We start from the raw sequence: 10,587 nt of genomic DNA, 5'->3' as shown, positions 1-10,587 counted from the left end.
AAGCACTGGGGATTCTGAGAAGGTCCTATTTGAGTAGAGAGCTCAAGGAAATGAAGAAATGAACAGCGCAGGTGTTGGCGCAAGAGCCTTTCAGGAAGTGGGACCGGCAAGTGCAAAGGTCCAGAGATTCATTGGAGGGACAGTAGGAGGCCTCAGTGGCTGGAGGAGTTAGTGGAGGCGGGTGGGAGCGGGATCAGAGGTGTTGAGGCCTCGGGTGTTTCCTCTAAGTGACATGGGACCGTCAGGAGGGTGCTGAATGACGGTGCTGTGACTTGGCTTTACCACAGACTTGGAAGGTGGGACTGCTCTCCCGGGCTGAGCAGGCCACACCCAGCCCTCCCCCCCATGCCTGGTGCCCTCCCTTGCACAGGTGTGACGAGCAGATGGCCAAGAAGCTGCTGCTGTACTTCAGCCACTGTGGTGATGCCGAGCACGCCTGCTCCCCCGGAGAGCTGGAGGCCCGGGTCAACAGGCTGCTGGAGAAGCTGGACATCCAGGGCTTCAGCGGGAAGAGCCTGGGGCCACACATGGAGGAGGTCAGCAGGGCCCCAGGGACCAAAGGCTCGGCCAGCTCCAGAGTCTCTTGCAGCTGGAAGGCTCTGACCCTAGTCCCGAGGGACAGGACTCAGAGAGACGTGATTTCCTGTGATTTAGATTTAATGAGAAAGCTTTTGTTTGCGAGTTAAACGGTCCCATGTCAGATGAGCTCGAGTGCCAAACAGGGATTTATGAGGCCACGGAGCTGAGACAGGCAGGGGTGGATCCAGGGCTCACACTCCATGGTGCCCACCAGCCTGCTGTGCATCGCCCGGTGTCTTGGCCACCCACCCCCCAACTCAGGAGGGTGGGGGATGGGAAGGCAGGGCCTAGGTGGAGGCTCCGAACTTCCAGCAGCCCAGATGAAAAAGGAAATCTCGAGCAGAGCTCTGATTGGCCCAGCCTCCATCATGTGACCATCCCTGACCGTGAGTACTTCCAGGTCACTTGTCCTTTAGGTCAGGGGCAGTCTGCATGGGGAAGGCAGGCTGGACACACAGTCACACTAAGCTGTCCCCCCTCCGCGACAGCCCTTGGCGTCTCACTCTGGCCTCTGCAGCCTGTGCTCCTTTTTCCACCCCATAGGAATTCGGTGCACCATGCTATGACAGTTGTCCTCGTACTAAACTTTGCCCCCTGCACTTCTGCAAACTGTGTTTTTTTTTTTTTTTTTTCAAACTGTGGTTTTGATAAAAGATAGATTTATATTTTTATATCTGAAATTCTAAATCTTTTTTTTTTTTACTGTCCTAGGGATTAAACCCACCAACTAACACCTGCTAGATAAGTGCTCTACCCGAGCTACATCCCCAGCCGCTCTTTCTTCCTTTCTTTTTCTTTTTTCTTTTATTTTTTACATAACCGGGGGTTGAACTCAGGCCCTTGCGCTTGCCAGGGAAGCGCTTATTCCACTGAGCCATCTTCCCGGCCCCTCTCACTTTCTTTTGAGAAAGAGTCTTGCTGAATTACTCAGGCTGGCCTTGAATGTGTGGTCCTCCTGCCTCAGCCTTCTGAGTAGCAGGGATCATAGGCGGTCGCCATCCTGCTGGGCTGTGCTATATTTTAGCATATGTGCAGCCTGACATAGTTCTAGCTTCTTAAGAAGCGATGCCAGGGGTGCCGCTGTTCACCAACTCAATTTTTTCAGTTCTGGTCATGAACTGAGTTGCATGGGAACTGGACTGAACTTACCCCTGACGTCAGCATTCCACCTAGCCACTGAGCTCCATGCGGTGTCCAACTTGGCATGCGACTAGAGTCAGGGAAAGAATGAAGTTTGTGGACTGAGGCACCGCGGTGCATCCTGGTGCCAGCGAGGCCGGCCTGTGGGGGACATCTGACTGACGACGCTCTCCCGAGTACTCAGGAGGCCACAGAGCGCTCAGCTTGGGTTTGGTGTCGTGGGACTTCAGCAGGAGTGACTCCATTTTTATTTTTAGCTTGCTCTGTCGAGGCCCAATATAGGAGCTTAGTCCAAAACAATGACCTCCTGGGGTTTTTATGTAACAGAAAGAACCTGATTGGGAAGAATGGCAGGAAGTTAGTGCTCACAGCACGGTAGGTATGTGCTGGCGCTGGACTTCCGGCTTCATATCCTGCTCTATTACCTATGGGGGAAAGTTTTTTCTGCCTCTGTTTTTTCATCTGTAAAATGGGCAGACTAATGTGCTATGCTTCCTGCATCGGAAGGGTGGATGCTGGTGGTGAGCCCTCGGAACCCATGAGCTGTGGTTTTCACGGAGAGGACGTAGATCCTTCTAGTAGTCTTAGGTGCTGCATGCATCTGACATGTTCAAGGTCATTCTCAGCATCTGGCCCCACCGCTGTCTTAAGGCCTTGATCTTGCCCGGCCAGGCACTGCCAGGAAGAAACTGGCAGCCACAGAGTTCCAAAGGACACAGCCACCGCTGCTCTTCTGAGTAAATTTCAAGGATAGAGCAGCCGGGGCGAGTGAGCCCAGCTTCCCGTCCGCCTGCCCGGGGAGGCTCTGGGCCATCTCTCCTGCTGCCTGGAGCCCGGGTGGTAGCTGGAGGTGCCCACAGCGCTCTCAGTGACTGCATGGTGTCCCACTCCGTATCTTGGGTGTCTTGGTGGCCAAGGGAAGCCCCATTGGCCCTGGAGGCCTTCTACCTACCTGAGAGGGGTGGAGGACAGGGCTGGACAGCGAATTGTTCAGTTGTACTTTTTGTGGTATTGAGGATGGAAACTGAGGCATTTGCACTGGGCTACACACCCCAGATCTTGGCTTTATTTTTTATTTTGAGACAGGGTCTTGTTAAGTTCCTGAGTTCCTCGGGCTGGCCTTGACTATGCAGTCCTCCTGTCTCAGCCTCCCCGAGTGCTGGGATTATAGCATGCACCACCGGGCCCGACTTTGGGCAGGGTCCGTTTCAGCAGTGGCTCGTGGAGGGGAGGAAGGCTTGGGGTGGCTCTGCTGTCCGCATCCCGTGGCAGCTCCTTCCTGAGATTCTTCAGGGCCAGTCCGGCCTGAAACTTCTCCCTAAGTGCCAGTGCACCCCTCATGTAAACAAGCCACACGGTTGTTTTTTTTTTAGGGGTCTGCAGGGTGTTCAGGGTCTCACTACTAGATCGGACTTCCTGTTTACAGTCTCCCAAGAGCTGGGATTAGAGGTGCGCCCACCATGCCCAGTTTCAATTGCTGTCTCAGCACACCCTGGGGGCAGAGCTAGCACAGCAGGCTCCTGCGTCTGCTTGGCAGGCTTTAATCCGCTGAGCTATTTGGCTGGCCCTCAGATGGGTTTCTGTTGCTTGCTACCAACATAAAAGTAATTAACAGAAATGAGATAGCTGCAGAACAGGAAGAGTGGAGCCCTCAGACCAAGAGACAAAATATGCTAACTTGCTCAGCACCTTTGGGCCAGGCACTTGGCTTTCCTGGGCCTTGGCACCAAGCCTGGGGAATCAGAGCGGTTCCAGATGGGACGACATCTGCCTTGGGGTCGGGCAGGCCGGGGATCTTGCTGGTGTGAGAATGGTGCATAGGGCACCGGAGTGAATGCTGAACCTCTTTGTCCCCAGGCAGAGCTGCAGCCAAAGGTGGCCGAGAACGAGCACCTGAGGCTGGAGCTACAGATGGTGGAGACTGAGCGGGTGCGGCTGTCGCTACTGGAGGAGAAGCTGGTGGATGTCCTGCAGCTCCTGCGGAGGCTCCGGGACCTGGTAGTCTGCGGGCAGCAGGGTTGTGTGGGGAAGGGATCCGGACCCTGGGCCCTCCTCAGGGCTGGCAGATGCCAACCCGCTTTGCAGATGCAGAACAAGGGAAGCCAAAGAGAATAGGCGGGAGGCTCCCCGGGTTACTCTCAGAATCCCATGTACTTGTGAACTCGAGGCCATAAAAGGATAAATACAAAGAAAGGAAAATCACAAGCAAACATGACATTTCAACACCGCTGCAAAATTATGAAAGAAAACACGAGGTAACCAAATCCGGCAGCATGTAAAGCAGTGCAGCAGAGGCCTGGGGTGTAGCCCGGCAGCAGGTGCTTGCCCAACATGCACGAGGTCCTGGCCTCTGTCCTCAGCACAGGAAAACAAGGTGATGTGGCTTAGTTGGATTTCTCCAAGGGAGTCTAGGATGACCCCACGGCACATAATTTTTTACTGTGACATGCCCCATGGCAGCTTAGGGGAGAGCCTCATATGGTCATCTCAATAGATACAGAAAGGGCAGTTGCTAAAATTTGGTTCTTGAATTATAACCTCTTGGCAAGTTGTGGACAGTGGAGACCTTTCATAGGCAGATAAGAGGTCCAACGAACAACCCCAGGCGCATTTATCATAAAAGAAAAAAATACTTGCATGGTTAGGTTGCCCAGGATTATGTAGCTGATACGAGGTTGGGGTAGGATTTGGCCTCCAGGATGCTTCTCCGTGCACTGGGCTGCCTGGGCCCTGGGCTGCCATGGTCTAGCCCAGTGTCACAGGGCTTAGACAAGCAGAGCGAGCAGGGGATGGGCCCCCAGGCCAGCTGAGTCCCAGCCCAGCAGGCAGGGAGGTTCCCATTGCTGGTGGGGCCCAGGGCTGTGCAAGCCGGGTGGGTGGCAGATGCTGGTCCACCTCCAGCCGAGTGGCTTTGGACCCTGTTTCCCGTTCTTCCTCTGCCTTGCTTTTTCCATTCATTGGTTAAGAAAATAAGCTGTTGCAAGGATTACATGAGTTAATGCATAAAACCATTCCCTTTGTCAGTCAACTCCCGGGTACCTGTGTGGGCACACAGTATGGCCAGCCCAGGGGTGGGGAGCCAGGAAAGGATGACACGGGGGTTGCCTGGCCAGTCTGTAGCTGCACAGAAGCTGCCGTAGGCCACCGGGGCCCAGCTGTTGAGTGAGGACACACATCCCAGTCGTGGTCTGACCCAGCCCTGTCTCCATTCTTCTAAAGAACATATCGAAGAGAGCCCTGGGGAAGATTTTGCTGAGCACCCTGGATGCTTGCGAGGACCCTGCACAGGGTAGGCGAGTGCCCCATCTTGCTGAGCCTGGACACCGGCGGGAGGGCTTCCAATTAGCAAATGCCAGCACTCTCAGTCCTGAAGGTCCCCTCTACAAAACGGTGTCCCCCAGTCCTGCCTTAACTCTGGGCCAGGCCCTGCTGAGGTGCTGCTAGTGCTCTTAACCCTTGATCCTGACAACAGGCCCATCAGAAAGGAGTTGTTAGCCCCCTTCCACAGATGGAGACACTGAGGACAGAGGGCCAAGTGCTGGCCGTGCCTGTGGCCTTGCGCATCGCCCGTAAGCGTGAAGCCTCACAGCCCCTGTTGCTCAGAAAAAGCCCAGGGCAGCCTCACTTCCTGTCACTGAGGCAGAGCTCTGCCTCCAGGCCCCACTGGTGGGGTGGCTGACGGTGCGAACCTCTGCTCAGTCCTCGGCATCCACAGGAAAGCCAGGCAGTGTGCATGCTTAGGACTCCCATCAGGGCTTTCAGGGGAAGAGATAGGGTGGAAGGTGGCTGGGCAGTGGTCCTGGATGTGGGAATAAGGCAGCTCCGTGGGGCAGAGTGGTGGCCTGACCCTGCCCTCCTGCCTGTCTCCTCTCCAGCGGGGAGATCGGGCCCCCTGGCTGTCCTGGACGCCCTGCACGAAGCCTTGGCCGGCTGCAAGCTCCTGCAGACACCGTCCTTGGGACCCGCCTCCACGGCCCCCGCACTCGCCAACCCACTGCTCATCTCCTGCTGAAGTAGCTGACCGCTGCCGGCTTGCCCTCCCTGGCCAGCCTGACCTCCACGGTCAGCACTCCAGCCTGGGCTCTGCAGCCATGCCCCCTCGAACTCCTATGGTCCTTGCTCATGCCATCAGATGACATTAGAGCCATATTGTTATTGGGTCAGCTTGTGCCTGACACTGCTTCCTCTGTCTCGGAGCGGAGGGACCACTTGCCTGCCTAGAGCACCCAGCCCAGTGAACTGCTGCAAGGGACCTTGGGCCCAGCCTTCAGGACACGGCTGGCCCAGCAGAGACTGCCCTGCCCCAGGAAACGCGAGGACCAGAAGGGGTGGGGACTCCAAGGTGGGAGCCCTCATTGTGGGCTCCAGTGGGAGCTGGCACCCAACTCATTCTAGATGACAGGTGGGATCTGGGTGGCAGGGAAAGGCAGAAGGACTCGTAAGAGCAAGAGCAAAGGCGAGGTATGAGTGGGACTCTGCTAATACAGCACCACAGCTCCTCTTTCCTGGACACGTGCTAGGTTCTGTTGGGGTCACAGGAAGATGAAGACAAGGTTCCTGGTCTCACCTAGCTAAAAACATGTAAGAGAGAAAGGCATATTAGGTACAGTGTGGGTAATGGAGGTACAATAAAGAATAATAAGAACTCAGCCCAGAGGCGTTTCTGTGAGCCAGGAGGGCAGGGTATACGACACAGGGGTGGGTGCTCTGTCAGAGCTGGCAGGAGGGGCCAGGGGCCAGGTATGGGGCAGACAAGGATCTGAGGCTTGATCCCATAGGCAATAGGGAGCCGCGGCCCATTTCAGCTGTCTGTGAGGGTGGGCTGGAGTCAGGGAGGAGTGAGGCAGGGGCAGCAGGGGACAGTGGGAGTGAAGCCAGTCACGGACCAGGGCTGGAGAGAGGATCTCCAGGGCGGCAGGCGTTGCTGGGCAGGGAAGGGGGTGCAGGTCAGGTATGTGACACCATGGGAGGCACGAAGGAGCCACTTTGAGCTCCCAAGCAGGGAAGGGGGACATGCCCTATTTTCAGGCGGTTCCCTTGGAAATGGAATAAAAAGGGACCTGGCCAGGGGCCAGCAGAGAGGGGCCACCTCTAGTGCAGAGGGACAGGGTCCATCTATGTGGGAGGTCCACAAGGTCCCTCTGGGCGCCGTTCCTCCAGCTGTGCTGCACACACAAGCCCTGCGTGGGCCCCCGTGAGCAGGAGGGCAGTGCTGCAGCTCCTCGTGTGTGGGTGGGATCGGGGTGGGCAGGTGTGCAGTGACCCAGGCAGAGGGGGCCCCACGCTTCAGTGGGTTCCCCTCCAAGCACTCTGCTATGGTCTCATCTGGAAGACTGAAGAAAAAGCCTGGTCCCTTGGGCTGGGAGGTGGCTCAATAGAATAAGTGCTTGCCTGGCAAGCATAAGGGCCTGAGTTCAACCCCCCAGTTCCGCAAAAAAAAAAAAAAAAAAAGCCTGGTCCCTGGCAGGCAGACAGCAGGAAATGCAGCGAGTTTGGAAGACACCAGAGCATTTGTGGGTGTTTTGTGCTTCATTTTTCTTTTGCGATCCTGGGGAGTAAATCCAGGGCCAGATGTGTGCTAATGAAGCCCCCTACCACTGAGCTACACCCCAACTCCATTCTGGAACTTGAGGCCTATTCTCAAGAGGAGTTATTTTACAGAGTCTAGCAGAGAGGTTTTAGTAGAGCCCAACCAACCTGCAGGAAAGGGAATATATGTTTAGGTCCCTTGAGCCACGGTGCCACAGAGGGGGATGGAAAAGCTATCGATGTTGATAGCTAGGACATGGTCTTGCCCTAGAGAGTAGAGAGACTTAGAACCAATCCTAGTGCTATATTTAATTGTTTGCTGTTTTGTTGTTGATGATGACAATGACATGGAGTCTTGCCATTGTCCCAGACTGGTCTCAAACTCCTAGGCACAAGCAATCTGCCTGCCTCAGCCTCCTGAACAGACAGGACTATAGGTGTGCCCCACAGTGCCGAGCTAACCATAGTACTATAGAACACTTCCCTTCCTGCTCAATATGTCCCTTGTCTCCATCCCTGAAGGCTTATTTACTGGAGTTTCTTTTACCCAGCATATCTCGTGCATCTACAAGGCATACTAAAAGACAAAACTTAGTTTAAAGAAGCAGAGTAAACAATAGATTTAGACACAGCTATAGCTGAGATTTTGGAATTGTCAGCATAAGAATTTAAAACTACTATGACTGATTGGGGAGGGTTCTAATGACAAAAGCAGACAGCATGCAAGAACAGCTGGAGAGAATACACAGACACGGCTGTTCTAAGAGAGAAACAAAAGGAAATGCCAGAAGACCAAACCTCCCTCACAGCAGTGAAGAATGTGGACCTGGGATGGTGAGGAGAGAATGCCTGAGCTGGGATGCAGCCACACATGTGCCACTTAACGTGTGACAGGAACACTAGAAAGAAGAAGAAGGGCTGGTGAGATGGCTCAGTGGACTAAAGCACCTACTTAGAACAAGCTTAGCAAAGCACAGGGACTGTGGTTCAATCCCAGCACCACATGCCAGCCAGCCCCGCCCCCTGGTGGGCTGAGCTGGCCACACACACACACACACACACACACAGAAACACACACACATAAATAAAATTAAAAAAAAAAAAAAGAAGAAGAAGAAGAAGAAGAAAGACAAACAGCACTGAAAGCAGTGAGAACCTGGATTCTGCCCAAATGTCAGACACCAAGCTGCTGGTGCAGGACGCTTGGGGAACAAGCAAAATAACTGCAAGCAACAAATGATAAAAAGCACACCTTGGCATACTGTACTCCAACTGCAAAAAGTGCAAAGAAATAAAGAATGAAAATTCCAAAGACACCCCCAAAGTAGCACCTTACCTAACAAGAGGAACAAGTGTAAGAACTACGCCTGACCTTTCAGGAGACCATGCGCGATGCAAGCACAAAGCGTAGAGTGAACTATTTATAAAGTGGGGATGAGGAAAGGCGGGGGAGCCTCAAATTTGTTGTATCTTTCAAAATTCTCCTTGAAGGAGAACGTTATATTTTCAATAAACAGAAATTTAGAGACTATTCCTAGGAGACCTGGCTTCCAAGAAATGTTAAAGGAAATTCTCTGACAAAAGGAAAATTACTCAGGCTCAAAACCTGGATCTATACAAAGAAGGAAGAGCACTAGAGGAGGGTATTAGTTGTTTTGTCACTGCAGGGACGGAATATCTGACACCTGTGATTTAGGGAGGGGAGGTTTATTTGTTCATTCACTTACTCATTTTGAGACAGTCTCACAGTGTAGCTCAGGCTGGCCTCGAACCTGTGGTGATCCTCCTGCCTCAGCCTCCTGAGTGATGGCATTATAGGCATGTACCACCACACCTGGCCAAAGAGAGGTTTATTTTGCCCCGCAGTTTTGAGACAGCAATGATCAAACTCTTCGCTACTGACAGCCAGGAGGGTTCCAACTGACATCTGTCACCACTCCCTCTGAGGCCTGAGGGTGGGCTGGGATGTCTTGTCACCGTGAAGTGACTTCAAGGACACCCTCTGGGTTATGTAGACAGATGGCCTGGCTCAGCTGACAGTCCCAGAACCCCTCCTCAGCTCTTGCACGCTAAGGAACTGCTGGAAAATCACCCTTGACAAGATTGAGATCCGGATGGAGCTGGGGCCCCACGCCCCAATGGGCCATGACCAACATCAACCCCCTTGGGGACTCCTGGCAAACAGTAGCAGTCACAGCCTCAATTTCACCATCTTCTTTTTTTTTTTTTTTTGGCGGAACCGGGGATTGAACTCAGACCCTTGTGCTTGCTAGGGAAGCGCTTATTCCACTGAGCCATCTCCCTGGCCCCATTTTCACCATTCTCTGAGGGAAGTAGCCGCTGTCAGTCAAGTACATGCTCCTCCCACTGTTCCATGGACCCGCTGCCATGATATGAGGGTTGTCCTGGAAGCCCTACACCCATGCCAGAAGATGTCTGCCTTGACTAAGCACGCTTAAATTTGGGTCAGTCACAGATGATGCGGTGGCACATTGAAACTGGACCAATCACAGGCCCGGGAAATGTCCAAAGCAGCGCATGCCTAGGCCACCACTGCTCCTCTCGTTATTAGCAGCAGTCCCCCCCACAGGTCAGTCTAGCGACTCCCTCCAGGGTGCTGACTGCCCTGGAGTACAGCACAGCCCCGTATCAATAAAGCTTTGTCCCAGTGGTATTGAAAACTGTGTCAGAATTTTTATCCAGGGGAAGGTGGCTGGAACATGTCACACTGTAAGAAGAGCTGTGAACACTGGGGGCTGCTGGCCTGCAGAGTCCTAAAGACTGGCAGCATTAACCCGGGCTCTGTAGAGCCACGAGGGCACTGTACTGCACCGATTTGGGATTTTCATCCAGATTGAGCAAAAGAAACTTCCCGTGATTGGAGCCAGTTTCGGGGAGTTCAGTCCATGGATAAGTGGCTCTAAGGTAGAAACAGCTCGTGGAAGGGCCCAAAGGCAGAGAGGGGGGAGGGAGGAGTGAGGGACAGAACGGATCCTCCCTGGCCACACCCGCAGTGACCCGTGTCCAGCCAGGCCTGCCTCCTAGCAGCACCTTCAGGTATGAACTCCACAGCGGGGAATCCACTGAGGAGGAGACACTTCTGTGGGATATTTTACATGGAAACCATCACAGGAGGAAGAACTGAAGCTAAAGTCAAAACTTTCCTTGTTCTTTTTTGGTCTCACATGGAACAGTCTATCCAACAGAAGAGCAATACTGTGTACACTGATTATAGTTTATGTAAGTGAGATGAATGACAGCAGTGACGCGTGCGTGAGAAAGGGAGTTAGGAATATTCTGTTATTATAAGGTACTTCAGGGGCTGGGGAGATGGCTCAG

General features: G+C 53.6%; 1 protein-coding gene across 1 annotated transcript in view; it reads left to right on the top strand.

The window, feature by feature from the left end:
- Nucleotides 1–5,877, top strand: part of Efcc1 (EF-hand and coiled-coil domain containing 1) — a 29,222-nt gene extending 23,345 nt beyond the window's left edge. The window contains exons 5-8 of the mRNA XM_023712668.1: nucleotides 371–536; nucleotides 3,577–3,717; nucleotides 4,939–5,008; nucleotides 5,595–5,877. Of these exons, the coding sequence (XP_023568436.1) occupies nucleotides 371–536; nucleotides 3,577–3,717; nucleotides 4,939–5,008; nucleotides 5,595–5,731 (514 nt within the window). The 3' untranslated portion in view covers nucleotides 5,732–5,877. The remainder of the gene's footprint in view (nucleotides 1–370; nucleotides 537–3,576; nucleotides 3,718–4,938; nucleotides 5,009–5,594) is intronic.
- The last annotated feature ends 4,710 nt before the right edge of the window (nucleotides 5,878–10,587 follow it).

The sequence above is a fragment of the Octodon degus genome, unplaced genomic scaffold (genome assembly GCF_000260255.1).
Source record: "Octodon degus isolate 3935 unplaced genomic scaffold, OctDeg1.0 scaffold00026, whole genome shotgun sequence".
Lineage (NCBI taxonomy): Eukaryota > Metazoa > Chordata > Mammalia > Rodentia > Octodontidae > Octodon > Octodon degus.
Note: the sequence above shows the minus strand (reverse complement) of the source record. Positions and strands in the feature narration are given on the sequence as shown.